The sequence below is a fragment of the Gallus gallus genome, chromosome 6, assembly GCF_016699485.2.
Source record: "Gallus gallus isolate bGalGal1 chromosome 6, bGalGal1.mat.broiler.GRCg7b, whole genome shotgun sequence".
In the NCBI taxonomy this organism is placed as follows: domain Eukaryota; kingdom Metazoa; phylum Chordata; class Aves; order Galliformes; family Phasianidae; genus Gallus; species Gallus gallus.
In genome coordinates, this window is record NC_052537.1 from 3,409,559 (window position 1) to 3,425,412 (window position 15,854).

The 15,854-nt window shown below is 40.9% G+C and overlaps 1 protein-coding gene across 9 annotated transcripts; it reads right to left on the reverse strand.

The window, feature by feature from the left end:
• Window positions 1-3,201: 3,201 nt before the first annotated feature.
• SYT15 (synaptotagmin 15) lies at window positions 3,202-14,240 on the reverse strand. Of its 9 annotated transcripts, none has more exons than XM_046943252.1 (9): window positions 14,183-14,240; window positions 9,994-10,192; window positions 9,460-9,552; window positions 9,112-9,254; window positions 7,905-8,200; window positions 6,833-7,003; window positions 6,234-6,354; window positions 4,813-4,989; window positions 3,202-3,762 (listed from the first exon to the last, which is right to left on the reverse strand). In XM_046943252.1, exons 4-9 carry the CDS (start codon window positions 9,152-9,154, stop codon window positions 3,626-3,628), a joined length of 945 nt encoding a protein of 314 aa, XP_046799208.1. In that variant the 5' UTR covers window positions 9,155-9,254; window positions 9,460-9,552; window positions 9,994-10,192; window positions 14,183-14,240; the 3' UTR covers window positions 3,202-3,625. The 9 variants fall into 9 exon arrangements, with proteins under 9 accessions (XP_046799208.1, XP_040558874.1, XP_004942011.2 ...); XM_040702940.2 differs by having other exon boundaries at window positions 9,112-9,310; XM_004941954.5 differs by lacking the exon at window positions 9,460-9,552 and having other exon boundaries at window positions 9,994-10,129.
• Between the last annotated feature and the right edge of the window lie 1,614 nt (window positions 14,241-15,854).

Here is a 15,854-nt window from a genome sequence, read left to right on the forward strand (position 1 = left end):
TTTTCTTCTCTGTGGAGAAGTTTTCTAGCGTTGAGAGTGATTGTTTTGCATATAGTAGATTGAGGAAGAGAACTGGAATTTAGTAGCTTGATTGTAGTCACAGACAAGATAAAAGAAAAAGAACAAATTGTAACTTGGTGATGTTTTTGTGCTTGCTCTCCTGTTGTGGCTCTGTCTTTTAACAGCAATATTTCTACTCTTCTGCCTCAGCGGTTTTGCTGCTGTTTTCTCTTATAACATCTGTCTGAGGATCTAATCGTGTCTAGGTACAAGCTATTGCTGTAACTTCAGAGGTTTTAAATAATGGTAAATGGTGCATTCTTTTAAATAATTCCTTTGAATAATTATGTTTAATGCATTTAGCTGTAAGGTAGCAAATAAACACATGTAGTCACATTTAAGCCAAGTTCAAAATCTGTTACAGCCAATTTAACACAAGTTTCTCCCAATTAAATCAGATTTAGAAATTAAATTGATTCTAGAAGACACTATTGAAATAAACTGTCATTAAAAGACTGAGTACAGGATGACGTTACCTGACTTTATAAAGCAACTATTACTCTGAAAGTGATCATATATATAGATAGTGATCAGTATTCTTCTCTGATGTAAATTATGCCTCTTACTGAGACTAGTACAAGCTGTAGGGTATAAATCTTATTTGCTATTTTCTCCTTTATTAGATTCTTGCATATCTTCACCTGTGTTGTTCTCAGTTAGTAAATGTTTCTAGGTAATGTTTCAACTATCCACAAGCATCCTCAAACACGTTCTCAAAAATGTAGACTTGATTAAAAAGAGAACACCCACTCTCCCCTTTAAGTCCTTCTGGTTTAATCCCTGGCTATCTTCTATTAAAAAACAATTCCCCATTATTTTATTCCATCTCTGAATGTGTGACTCTTAGTAAGACTATAACTACAATTTTCTGGAACTGATGGTTTTTCAGGTGAGTTACAATGAGTATATTACCTCACTGTTCATATTTTCACTACTTATACCTCATTCAATTTATACTTTTCTCAGCAGTGCCTGATTCTAGAATGTGGGTTACTTAGTGCCAGGGGAGAACGTACAGAAAGAATCATTTCAGTGCTTTGTATTCATTTAAACGAGGCATAAACACTAATATTAATCTAGTATGAATTAAAGTATTCCAGGAGCTCTTGGAATTTAATAAGACTTAGGAAAACCAGACATGAATTATGTTAGAGAAATTCTAAAGATTGTTTAACATCCTGTCAGTGTGCAGCCTCACTGGGATGATTTGATCACTCTGGGAGGAAGTCATGCCATCTGGATTGCTGAGCTGTGTGCATCTGACTGCTGACTTCTATGTGTTGTGGTTGTGTTCCTGGCTAACTTGGACCTCATTCTCTTAGGATCCTCAGGTCACTCTCTGACTCTTAATAGTGAAATCTGTGAAATCTGGCTTGTAAATGTAACAATGTAGTTGGACGTCAGTTTAATTTGTAATGCTGTAGCTTTGCTTCTGATCTTTGCTTTCATAATTTTCTTGGAAATTATAAGTCCCACTGTCTTACATTTTTCACATTAGACTTCTTTCCATGCCTTCCAGATTGGAAATCATTGCACTATCTTTCTGTGCTGCTGTCTGGCATGGAGTTCTCCTCCTCAGGAGCCATTTGATCTGTGATCATCTGTAACACTGTGTTCCCTTTCTGTTGCATCAAGATGCTGTTTCTAGAATGTTTTATGTTAGGAGCAGGTAGTCACCAAATAAACACACCTGGCCTCTCAGTTCTTCACACAGAGGAAAGAGGGACTAATAGAGAATACTAAAAGACTAAGAATAATTTTAATTAGCAAAGAAGTTCTGGTAGAGTATGATGTATGGATAAATGTTCTGGTTGAGTAGTTGTGGGGTTTCTTCTCTAAAAATACCTTCTAGAACAAGAATGTATCCTTCATTCATTTCTGCTCTAAAACAGGTAAATTGCTGCTCACTGCCACTCAAAGGGGTTGTTTTTCTATGAGTAAATGATTGTGTTACTGCAGAGCTTCAGAAATTCACGAGTTTTTCAGCAGTAATGGAAGTATTGAGAGAAGTGTCACATTTTGTATAATTTTACATCTCTTTCCCATGTGCTTCTTGGCTGAGGGTTTTCTGTCCTATGCATCTTAGTGTAACAGTGGCACTGCATTCTAATACCTTATTTAATCGTATCTGTTTCATTACTGGAATAACTTGTGCAGGAAGAGTTAAAATGGCCCTGTCTCATTTATTTTGCTTGAGAAACATGAAGTACGCTGGTAAGTGCATTTAAATATTCTTTCATTACTTTAGGAATTTAATACAAACTCTGAGTAGTTGGTATCCACGTGTATAGGAGGCACAAAAGACTGTTAATGCAGTGTGTTATTTTATTTCTTGGAGCATACTGTATATCAAGTCAGATATGTGAACAAAAGCCCATTATTTCCCTCATTAGTAATATTTATATTAATTGGCACTGTAGGTTACATGCATCTTCTTGCACAATCAGTAAACATAACTGCCTGAAGCATCTTTAACGCTTCTTTTAATGTTTTAAAACATTGGTATTATTTGAATCAAGAGAAGAGAAAATGTTTTTGGTAAAACTGCTTTATCGTAGTAATACAACTAGCATTGTGGGTGTATATATGTATGTGTATATATATATGTGTGTGTGTGTGTATATGTACATATGTATGTGTATACATGTATGTATGTATAAATAACTTTCTTTCCTAGATCAAACATACTGCATATTGCATAAACTTTCAGTGGTTTTCTGGTTAAATTTATGTTTGGGGCAGTATGTTCATTTAATGGAGATACAATATTTTAATATTTGACTGAATTCTAACAGCTGCACTCTTATATCCAGTGATATAGATGACAGACTGAGGATACCATTTAACATCTCAGATGGGTGGTGAGGTGAAGAGGAGTATTCTATCTTAACAGTTCCTCTCAGGTATATTTTCATTCATTGTATTTTCCTGTAGACAATGAGAAATGGAAAGGGTTTTTTTTTATATATATTGAATTAACATAATATCTTGTTTGAAAGGCAATTGACTTCATAGAAATTATGGTCCTCTTGGAACATAATTGTACAAAATTGTACACAGTGTTTTTCTGCAGTAGCATATCTGGTTTATGACTGTAGGGTGTAAAAGGTGTGAAGGTCAGGACCCCAGTGAACAGTCAGGAAGAGAATAATTGTATTTATTTTGAGAGAAAGTAATTGCTTTGAGTTACGTTACAGAACAGTAATTTAATTAGTGCAGAAAACTACCACTAAAACAAACATAGATCCTAAGGGCTTCCACCAATTGACTGAGTTTTCTATGTAAGAATGTCTGTACCAGCTCAAACCTTAATCCATGCTCTGGTTCCAGCAGAGATATCTGGGGAGACGTACAAGGACAGGTTGGGCTTGGGTTCCAGACTACCAGGGAAGACCAAGTCTTCTGATTGTGTTTGGAGAAAGAAAGAGTACACCTCCTTCTTTTATTCCTGCCTGCTTAGGAGTGTTAGCTGTTGAAAGATTTTGTACCCTTTATCGTTAGGTTATAAAAGGCACTGAGAGCTTCTCCTTCTTACGTGTGTTTTTTGTCCATAGAGCGATGCTGTTTAAGTGCTGCAGCAGAGTGCGTGCCACTGTTTAACCAGCTCCTTAGGCTTGCTGATCATTTCATTCCAGTGTTCTAGTTCTTTGCCCCGGCTGTACATGAATGGCCCAACTACAACACGCCCCAGCACATGTGATTCTGGGGGAGAAAAAAAAAGCAGTAATTAACACCCATGAGTGCTTATACAAAATACAAATTAGAATCTTAACCTTTATTTCTCTAAGAAATGCGTGTTCTGAAAACTATTTTTAAATCCAATTTTTTTGCCAGGGAATCTACACTTGATCTCCAGTTCCCTAGTTTTTATGTGCTAAGATACTTTTTAATGCTCAAAGTGGCTATTTAGTCAGTTCAGACCCTGTTGCCTATGCTCTAAATTAGAATCAGATTAAGGCACACAGCTCTGTCTGTTTAGATCCTCTACCCAAGTGTACTGTTGAAGTGTGCCCTAGTTTAAGGCATTGACAAACTTAGCAGGGATTGCATGATACAATTCTTGTCAATCCTTAAAGTCAGACCACCTACCCATGAACTCATCTCTATTATTATTATTATTTTCTTTTTAGACCTGCATGAATCCAAAGAAGAGTATTAATGTTTAATTACTGAGATCAGATTGGCACTACAGGGAGGAGTTTGCATTGTGAGCAGTAGAAACACTGAATTTTGATTGGCTTCTTATAGCAGAACTCCTTAATGAAGTCTGTGGTAATTTACTAAAAGGTGACCTCAAGCATTAGGCTTTCTGCCAGGGAGAGGAAATGTTTCTAATCTTTCTTGTATCCCACTGCCTGAACTGCTGTGATAATTAAAATTACCGCTCATCTTCCAAATTTGATTAGAAATTGTAAATGGCTTCAAATTTTTGGAGATGGGGGTTTCTATGCATAAGCATTCAGAAATCATAATAGTATAAGCATGTTACCTTAGAATACCAGAATGAAACCAAAATACAACAGCCTGTGTTCTGATAGTGACTAGCCTACAGTTATCTTCTGTTAAATATCTCTCTTCTGAAGGAGATGTACACTTACTGCAAATAAGTTGCTCTACTTTTTGAAGAGAACAAGCAATACTCCAAAGCTTTTTGATATTTTATGATTAAAAGTTAACGATTATGAGCTCCTCCCAGGTTTAATCCTCTCTGCAATGTAATAAGAGATTTGACAACTGAAATACACAGCTTACTTTGTTCGGTGTTCTGGAGCACAGATAGACTCAGGCTTGCTGTATCCAGCTCTGTCTGATTTGCCTTGAAGCTGAAGGATTCGTTATACTCTGGATTGGGAGATCCCAGAACAGCTGCTGTCTTTTTACTTCTGACTAATTTATTGTGGTTCATTAATGAGACCTTGACATACACACCTTGTGGGAGGGGGAAAAGAAATGTGTATCAGAGGCAGTTAGGAAGGCTTAAGGAATTTCTTGCTTTCAGGAGCAAATGGCAAGTATAAAATTCCATCATGAATGATTGAAATGTATATGGCAGTATGGTAATGTGTAACATTAAGCAGAGAGTACACAGAGTGTTTCGGGGGCAGCTTCACCCTGCCCTTTCCAATCCAAGAGCTGTTGAAAAGGGCGGTCATGTTCTTACCTGTCATCCTTGGTCTTACATTCCTGTACCTTCCTTCCGTGGGATGAAGGTTTATTTTTAAACTACTGATAAACAAACCTTTAATTTAATGTAAGGGATCACAATTGATCTAACACAAGGGAGGCCATGAGGGCCTTCTTTCCGCTGTAGTCTATATTTGGATCAGATACGTTTCTGATAAAACTGTATGTTTGGGGGGGAACTAATTCTCCTGTTCAGTGAATCTTGAAAAGGTACTATCAATGACTTCTGGTCCTGCTATGGGGAATTTTGTAGAAAATCTGTAGAAAAGAGGTGAAAGAACAATTTTAAATGGTCTCTACTCTGTCGTCTTGAAAGTTACAAAGATGGTGGCAGTGGTGAACTGGGCGACAACAACAAAATCCTGTTGTGCTTCCTGTGGAGGACCTGTACTGTATTGTGGTTTTACTCAGTCTTTGACAGGGAGATCCAGAGCAGGCTGAAATGACCTCTGCTGATACTGTGTTTGTTATTCCCTGCCGTTCAGTTCATTACGGTTCATCAGTATAACAAAAGCCATCAGAAATGTCAGGTCTGAGCCAGTGTTGGCAGGCTGCTTGTGTCTCCTGGTTATTCCCACAGATCCACAAGGCTCTCATTGCTGTTCAGAGGCTACAGGATTATCAGAACAGATGTTTGTTCTGGCTGAGCCGTTACCTGAGTGCTATATATGGAAAAGAGTAACTATGTAAATTGCTTGATACAATATCTAGCTTTTAATTCCTTTACTACTTCTTAAAAACACTTAATTCACCTGAATCTAACACCTATCTTGCGCTATGTATTTTATATCAAAGATTAATGTGGCACTGAGCCCTGTCAAGAGCTTCTCATTCCTGTTTCTGTAGGGAATTCTCTACTAGAGAATCTATAAACTTATTTAGAGGGTATCTCTGAAGTCAAACATCCTGGCAACAGGGCGGACTAATGAGGAAGGAACAAATTGGAACGGGATTTCTGGAGCTGGTAGCAAAGAGGAAGTGACACTTACTGACATCACGGCTCTCATCCTGGAACTTTAATCCCCTTGCCCTCAGAACCACCACAGTGAGACGACCCAGGTAGTCATTGTAGCTGAGGGAGAACTGGATATCGCCATACTCTGAGGGAGACTTGGAAAGCAAAACAGCATTCATCAAACGTCTGGAAAAACTCTTCCCACGGATAAACGGGAGGAGGGGGCTGTTTCTTCATGCCAGTGCTTTCTGCTACATCAAAGCAGCAAATGGTGATGGCTTTTTTAGTGCTGTTGTGGCATTGATAACACAGGTTAATCAGCCTTCCTGAATCTTCCTTCCTCTTGAACTTTTCCTGCTCTTACAATTTCAAAACACAAGGAAATAACGTGAAGTACTTTCTCATGCAGCTGTATCCTCCTAACCAGTGTGACTCTTTCTGGACAGTTGGATAATGCCTGTACAGCTGCTTTTGGGCTGCAGGTTCATAAGAGGGGAACTTGAAGTCTAAACGGTTCTCAAACTTGAGCATCTGATGTATTCAATACAGCATACTTCTATCTTACCTGTACCCTTCCAATACTTGCAAGAGGAGAGAAATTCAACAATGCCAAGCAGCCTGGTGTGTACCTACCTCTAAGTTTTCTCTCTCCAGATCTCTCCATACGACTACTTTGCTGTCATCAGTTAAGGTCTCATTTTTCAGTGGGAAGATGACTTGGCCTAGGAGGTGGTGGTGCTTCTGCTTATCAACATGATAAACCAGAAACTTCAGAGTCCTCTGAAGCAATGTTTTACTGGAAACCTGTGCAGGAAAAGGAAGAAAATAATAGTAAGCTATCTGAGACTAACTTCAAGCATAGTTTATGCAAGCATAACTTCAGAAAAAGAATTTCACAAAGAGTGACAAAAGCAGGTAGAGATTTTCTTTGCTTACTTCAAGTCAGCTTTATAAATTTGCCCAAAATTTTAGCTATGCAGGGATTTGAAGATCCAAGGTAAAATGGTTTTGCATTTTTAAGAATCAACCAGCAGTTTTTCAACCCATGGAAATGTAGTGCTATGATAAGTGAACTTCTAGAGACAAATGTTTAGAAGTCTGTGAACGTTTTTAGTTGTCTGAAACTCAAACTTCTTTGGTTTTAATGTTTGTTCTGTTGAGGGACGTGGTTTAGTGGGTATATGGTGGTGATGGGTTGACGGTTGAATTAAATGTTCTTAGAGCTCTTTTCCAACATTAATAATTCTATGACACCTGTGCAAAGCTGCTTGCTGCAGAAGCCAAGCTTCTAGCTTTACAGCATTATACAAATACTGTTCCAGACCACCTCACGGGTTCTAATTTCTAGTCTACTTTCACTGTAAAGAAATTAAAAGCTATAAAAACTTCAATATGGGTTTTCATTGGACGTCTAGGGCTGCTGGGCTGCGCTGCCCAGCCATAGTTCAGGCTACGATTGTCCTTCCCAGGACAAATTCTGGGACCCCTAACTTTGTTGTAGACCACAAGCAAGGCTGGTTCTGGAGCCACAGACTTGGAGTAGGTAGCTTAGAATCTCCAGAAGGCCCAGTAATAAATTGCACCTCCAGTGGGAACACTTGCGTCTTGGTAGAAGTTTGTAGAAAATTCATTTTCACAAAACATGCTTTAATTCAGTGAGACAATATTTGCAAACAAAAAGCTGCCTCGCCAGAAGTACAGGTACCTGGAAAACAAAGTCTTCATCAAACTGTGGATTAAGGGTTTTACGCTTTACTTTAGACTGCAGGTAGCATCTTTCATCAGGCAGCAGGTAGATTTTCACAAAGGGACTGCAGGAATCAGCAGGAGGCTGCAGCTTCCTGGCTTTGATCAAGGAGATGAGGAGCCTTTCGGATGCTTGTTTATATTCTACAGAGAACCAGAGACGGCCAATGTTGCCTTCAGGAAAGTCGGTCTCACTCTTGTCTTCAGGAAACTTGTACAGCTCTGGGTTGACGGTCCCTACAATGTAAGCTCCAGCTTCACAAAATAAGAAGTATCAACACGTTAGTTTCAAGACTGTAGCAGGCATTATTGTAACCACTGCTGTACTGAGGAAATCACATTAATCTATCTTTGCATGAACTTCGGATCTGAATTATTTTCCCCACAAATCTGGGAGTAGTTGTAGGCTGCACCATTCCCCTTTTCTTTCTTATTCCTATGACCGATGCTTTGATAGTTCTGGGTATTGTTGCAGTCTGCAGCCTTAACTGCAATTGGTCACTCTGCTTATTTATGTGGACAACAATCACATCCTTCCTGAGTTACCCCCATGTTGTGTATTCACAAAACATAGAAGCACAACAGATTGCTTTATGTGCACCCTATGTGAAAGGTTCTGCAGCAGTACAACGAATGGCTACGTGTTCTGGCCCAATTCCTACACAGAACTGTAAGGGTTGAAAGGGACCTCTAGAGATGGTTGAGTCCAACCCACCCTGCTAAAGCAGGTTCCCTACAGAAGGTTACAGAGGGTAGGCATCCAGGTGGTTCTTGAATATCTCCAGGGAAGGAGACTCCACATTGTCTCCGGGCAGCCTGTACCAGTGCTCTGGCACTCTCACTCTGAAGTTCTTCCACACGTTTATATGGAACTTTCTGTGTTCCAATTTCTGCCCATTGCCCCTTGTTCTATTGCTGCACACCCTCAAAAAGAGCTTGCCCCCATCATCTTCCCATGTATATATTTAAAAAAATACTATATGACAGATATCTTTATATATTTAAATATAGATGTATTTTTTTATATTATAGTGTGTATAGTGTATATAGTGTATATTATAGTGTTTAGGGCTTGTACTGTGTAATGCTATGCCTGATATGCCTTCAATGAACATGCTTCATAATCAAGCTGCCCTTCCAAAAGTTTTACTTTTGAAATGTCATACCCAAAGAATGAAATGATGACCGTGGCCCAGACTGGGGAGTCATGCAGGAGTTATTGTCTTCCTGAATTTGTTCTTCATTTGTCAGGTTAATCCAGTCTCGCCCATGCAGTGTTGGTGGTATTATAAATGGGATGCTTTTGGATCTGCTCAAGACATCAACAGCTACTGATTCTTCTAGTTTAAATATAGAAACCAAACTCTGTAACAGTAATGTGGTTACTTATCTCAGGTGGAAAAAATAGAGATTCACAGATAGGAAAAAGTAAATATGCTTGTTTGTAAATATCTCTGTGATGCCTAGAGGTCCACCGAGGTACCTCAGAGCTGATGTCTTCACAGATCCCTCACCTTTCTCTTTCTTCTCTTTTAGAATTAATCTTCCAAAGAAAATGAAGAACTGACTGCAACTTCTTCTTTTAGAGCTTCAGAGCCCTGCAGTAACTAACAAAGAGAGTCTCCTTTCAAAACTGAAGTCCTAACGCTAAGTTTTTGTATTCTTTGTTTGAAACTACCAGGAATGATAGAGGCACCTGGGCCATATTTGTCTATGTAACAAATAAAGCTATCCATACAGCAATAACATGCTACTATACTACCTTTTACATAAATTACAGACAACCATTGCATTCATAGTTTCAGAAGGGGTCAGAGCAGAATATATATATATATATATATATATATATATATAAGGACTTCAGTTCTGAAAGGAAACTCTTTATATATAAAATATATAAAAATATAGATATTTATCAGCTATGATCTGATTTATATATAAATATATATACTATATATATAAACATATTTATATATATATAAATCAGATCATAGCTGATTTGAAATTCACCAGGTTGAAGTGTCTACTTTAAAAACATAATTACATACCTTGTGCTTTTTGGTTGAATTTCAGAAGATGACTGGTCTTGCAAGATGGCATTCACAGGTGTTGTTTTGACAGTATTAGGGAGCTCTTGGTAAGAATATGCAAGGCAGAGCTTCTTCCAGAGCAAGTATGCAGTTACTCCAATGAGAACAAATAAAAGGATCCCTACTGTTACACCTCCAGCAACAGTAACTACTTGTTCTGCTCAAACAGAAGCACACAAAACATGATAGCAGGATCAAAGTTATGCACCTTTTGGAGGGACACAAGAAAATTAAAAGTGACATTTTCGTTTACATTCTAAAATGCAATGTTCTGCTCATGTGCACGCTTTAGTCTTTGGCTGTATCCTGACAGAACACCTGAAGGTGTATGTCATCAGCACTGCAAGAAAGTGTGCAGGTATGTTGACAATGACTGCAGTGTAAGGGTCTACAGATGTGGGAAGAACAACCCAAGCCCTTGTAGTTACGTATATGTATTTTCCTGTAACATAAGCACTTATTTTAGCATGGCAGAAGGGCTGAAGCTTTCGTAACAGAAGAAAAAGAAAACCCAGGAGCACCTAATACATACAAGAGGTACTACTACCTTAGTTTGTTTTGATGTACCAGTTATTCACCTATGCTGGATTGAGACCAGCTCCTGGCGCAAGGAACAAAGCAAAGGTCGGGATGTTTTCTGTTAAGGGTTCATGTGTTTCCTGATTGGTAAAGACAAACTAAAGTATCCAGTACACACTGTCTCCTGCATCCTGATTACTTCAGATAAAATCAAATCTTGCATTACTTGTGGTTTTTTTATTATTTTTTTTCACACCAATAAAACCGGAAACTTAAGAAATTAATTAACAGGAATATAAGGAATTCTGTTAAGAAAATGTCTTTTTAGGCCAAGGGCAGACAGTTGGTAGTGAACCTCAGTTCATTGTCTCATGTTTGCTGAGCATCCTAGAGTAAAATGCTGTAGTGTCTGTGTCTGACCTAAGAGTTGTGAGGCTTAGGCTGGAGTGCTTTCTAGCTCATGGTTAAATGTTCTGAATGGAGAGGGATTCCTGACCAGAGCTAGTGTAAGAAATAACGTAGGTAGGCTACAAATTTTGCTTTTGGGGAAGAAAAATGGAAATCCAGAAATTATCATTATGCTTCGCTCCTTTATCTAAGTATTTAATGAGTGTCATGTACTGTACTGACACGTAGGTAGAAGGGCTTGATTAAAACCAACTCCGCATTATCTGCAATCTCATAGAATTCTGACACTGTGTGGGCAAGCTGAGACAGTCTGCTGAGATGCAGCCTCCTCAGGTGGGGTCTGTAACATCCAGCAATAAGTAAGGCAGAAAGGAACTGGAGAACTGACTGCAATTTCACATGGCCTTTTTGTACTACTTCCAATAGGTAGGGGCCCATTCCTGATCCGATCCCAGTGTCCTGCAGCACAGCAGCACATGGGCTGCCTTTCCTCCTGGGCAGAGTTCCCAAGGTAAGAAGATGACTGCTGCTGTTCCATTTATTCATTAGCACCAAGGCATTAACTTGAACTGTTCTCAGCAACTCTCTGATTAAAGCTTCTTGCTTTTTCATCTTCTAACTATCCCTGTTCTACCTTTTCTATCCTTGCTTCTTTTTTCAGACTCTAAACTCTAAAGATGCCATAAAGAAAAAACAAAACGCACTCTTGCTCTTTTAGGTCACCGACTAAAGAACACCTTTGCAAAGATTTTCAGCCTACAGAGTTAGGAAGCACCTCAAGTAAGCTTATGTTATTCCTATTACCATAGTAATAAGATCTGGATATAGCATTAGATAAGAGTTCAGATATTTTCTAGAGTCTGGTGTGAAAAATACACACACTAAAGTGCTTCAAAAATGATGTAATGTTCCAGACCTCGGTGTGCTTATGGACAGCGTAGTTCATAGAATCACAGAATGGCCTGGGTTGAAAAGGCCCACAGTGCTCATCCAGTTCCAACCCCCCTGCTATGTGCAGGGTCACCAACCAGCAGCCCAGGCTGCCCAGAGCCACATCCAGCCTGGCCTTGAATGCCTCCAGGGATGGGGCATCCACAAGTTCAGCACAGGCTAGGAGTGCTTAAATATCTGAATAGTTCTTCTATGTTAAAGCACCCATAACCTGTATAGGTTCATACAGTTCATCTGGTAGAGGTGTATTTATGCTTTGTTCCTTCCTCCTTGTTCTGCCTGTGCTTGGCAGATACCTTGCAGCTGGTCACCTCTACATGGCAGTAGAAATAAAGGCAATACGAGCATGAAGTATTCAGTCATTCGTGGTAGCAGCTCTGAGTAACATCTTCACAGCTAATAGTGTAGGAAGCACATTGCTAATACAGGTCTTTCCTCTGTTACCATGTTGCCTTGGGTGAAACGCTATGTCCTTCAGCTACAGAACACTTAGGTAAATAGTTTGCTGTAAAATTAACCTAGCCACATTGCCACCAAGGCCTTTCTCCCATCTTATCTCATTTTCCTGCCTTTGGTACAATCACAAGAGCCAGCTTTTTTTTCTCTCTTTTTTTTTTTCCCAGCTCCCCTCCAGGTGTGTTCCCTCAGCTCTCTGCGGGCACCAGGCCCATGGAGCAGCTTCCCTGATTCTGCCTATTCCATAACGGTGAGCACTTGGCTGTGCCTTCCTCCAGGCTGGATACGCTTCGGTATTTAGCCAGGCTTATTGGTGCAGTACTTACTCTGAGGAACATGAAATGAGTGCTCGTTTGATATGGGTTAATATTAACATGAGGACAAATCTGGTTGTGCTACACTGGTAATTCGGTTTTCTTTTATGAGAATGCACAGTATGAGGAAATATGTAACAAATTCAGCCCTGAGCACAGAAATGATAGAATCACAGAATGGCCTGGGTTGAAAAGGACCACAGTGATGACTTAGTTTCAAGCCCCCTGCTATGTGCAGGGTCACCAACCACCAGACCGGGCTGCCCAGAGCCACATCCAGCCTGGCCTTGAATGCCTCCAGGGATGGGGCATCCACAGCCTCCTTGGGCAGCCTGTTCCAGTGTGTGTGTTCCTCTTAGGTTCATAGGGCATGCTCAAGTGTGTCTTCAGACAGGCAGCCAATAGATCAATAGCTTAGAAGGACTCATGCAGAAAAGTGCTTTGATTTAATGTCGGTGATTTGCTTTGTAGAGGTGTTGTATCAGCAATACAAACACTGATGGCTGGTGGGTCAGCTGTCTGATCTACCTTTCAGAAGTTAATATTTCAGCAAGCTCAGCTGGGCTCTGTTTAATGTGTGTCCTCTCCAAACCCTATTCCTTAATGCACCCAGCAGCAGTCCTGTGTTCTCCTATAACTTCTGTCAATAAGAACAGAAAGCTGAGGTGTGCTGTGATGCAGCAGAGTACAGCAGCTGTGCCCTGATTTTGAGTGAAAGAGTGAGTTCCTCATCTCTTCTTCCACGAGTTTGATGTCCTGAATTTGTTCAGTACAAAATAAGTGTTTCGGAGCCCTCCTCTGCCAATGTGTCCACTTCTGCTGGTTTAGTTATTGTAGCCAGTAAAGCTGCCTGGGATTTAATGAGGGCCAGGAGAATTTGGCTCATTGTCTTTATTTAGTTCATCCTATCTGATCAGATCAGAAAGGGAACCGATGGTTTAGGGCATGATGTAGCACCGCTCACAGAGCCAACTGCTGAAATAGGTTGAGTCCATTGTGTGCCAGGACAAAATACATATCTTCTATAATGTCTACCTGCCATCGTGAGCAACTGATGTGTTGGGTTGTGCTGTGGCAGCTGCGATGGAGCCGACCTGCCGGCACCCCCAGCCTGCAGTGGGGATGTGTGCTGCTCGGCGGTGCCGTCAGCCTCTCTCCCAAAGCCGTTGCGTACCTTCTGTCTCCTTGGGTTTGGGTCCCTTTTTGTCTAGCATCTTCTTTTAATGAGCTTTACTTGAACTCCTTTATAAGCCTTCTGGGGGGCAGTGGCCAGGCACTTCTCCATCACAGCTTTTAACCCCGATATAAATACTCAGGTTTATCAACGTTTCAGCTATTAACGTAGGCAGAGCCTAAGCCGAATGGCGAGGTAACCCGTTCGGCCAGCCTGGGGGCGGCCCTGCGGCTCCCGTTGCCATCTCCTCGGCAGCTGTGGGCCGGCTTCCTACCCCCGCTCCCCCGAAGCCTCCCCCCGACACCGCGCGCGGCCCGGCGCTTACCGGGCATGGGTGCTCGGGCTCCTCGCTCTGCTCGCCTCCATCCGCCCTGCCCGAGGCTGGCCGGGAGCTGCCGCCCCCCCCCCGCGGTCCCGAGAGCGGGCGGCCCCGCCCCGAGGCCGGCTGAGCACAAAAAGTAGCTCATTGCTCATAGCCAGCAGTGTGTGCTTGAAGCCTGGAAGAGCAGTGCTATCCTGGGCCGCATCAGAAGAGGGCTGGCCAGCAGGGAGCTGGAGGTGACTGTTCCCCTTTACTCTGCTCTCGTGAGGCCCCATCTCGAGTGCTGCATCCGGCTCCGGGGTCTCCAGGACGTGAAGGATGAGGAGGGCTTGGAGCGGGTCCAGAGGAGGACCTCAAGGATGCTCCGAGGGCTGGAGGACCTCTCCTGTGAGGATAAGCTGAGGAAGCCGTGCTTGGTTAGCTTGGAGAAGAAAAGGCTGTAGGAAGACCTCATTGTGGCCCTCCAGTACACGAGGGCAGCTTCTAAGGGGTTGGAACTAGGTGATCTTTAAGGTCGCCTCCAACCTAAGCCATTCTATGATCGTATGCGTTTACACAGCACCATTTAAAATGTAAGAGCCTAAGAAATGCATAGGAATTCAGCTGGTCGGGTTCTGATTTCAAAAATTCAGCCATATATATACATAAAGGACTTATAATGTCCTACTGTTGATGCAGTTTGATTTAGCATTTTCCATTGAATTTTGAGTCCTCTGGAAGAAAATAAGTAGATTGTTTTTATACATTCTTTTCTGTTAATGTGGTTATCTTCATTTTCTGCCGTGTTTTCTGTAACAGAGCACAGACTTTTTGCATTGTACACATCTAAGTCTCACTTCTTACTGAGGCCTTTAAGGGATGGTGTAAAAACTCCATTTGTAACTACAAGCCACGCTTGCTGTTCTTCAGGATAATCACCAACACATCCTAATATAGAATGCAGAGTGAATGATGCTGAATTATCCTTTTTTTAATGATTTCTGTAGTATTAGCTATGAGAATGATGAGCCAGGCCCCTAGCTATTTCTGAACCACGTTTCTCTCTTCTGTTTCTTTCGTTATTAACTCCGATTGCATATTTATATAATGTCTTTGAAAATACTCATTCTCAGGGAATATTATAGCTCTTGATACCCAACACTTTGTGATTTTACTGTGTGTTTGACACCACTTTGCATGAGGGTGCTTTCTTTACTTCAGTGAAGGTTGGTTGGCCTTGTGTGGTGCAGTGGGATGGCAATCCTGCTTTCCTAGCTGCCCTCTTCTAACTTCTGGATGCCTCCTTCTAGCTTCAGCAAAGCTGAAACTGGGGTGGAAAAGGCAGATGTGGTCATGGAAGAACTGTGTAGAAAAGGTGTGCCGCTGTAACGTTGCTCTTCATACTTCTGATAAACAGACAAGCTTGAAATGGATAATTATTTGTTAAGGAATTGAGGTTAAGTGTCAGAACATTCAGTCTAAAGAGCATTCTATAGCAGAACAGCTTTCTAAAATGTGTCCTTTTTAAAAAGATGATGTCACCGTGCTCCTGAGACACCAACCTCAGTAACACACCTGTTTGTACCCTTGATCTTATGCCCTATTTCTTCAGTTTCTTTCACTTTGTGAAATATTCGCTCAGTGTATTGTACACCATTGAGTTTACAGCGAGGTGGGTTGCGTGTAATTACTTCAT

Bases quoted from the DNA above. Each gene is read 5' to 3' on its own strand.
- SYT15 (XM_421499.8), bottom strand. The intron at 9,255-9,993 runs GTATGTAATTAT...TGTCTTGAGCAG, and splicing joins ATTCAACCAAAAAGCACAAG to ATCCAAAAGCATCCCATTTA. The intron at 4,990-6,233 runs GTAAGTGTCACT...CCCTCCCACAAG, and splicing joins GGATGAGAGCCGTGATGTCA to GTGTGTATGTCAAGGTCTCA.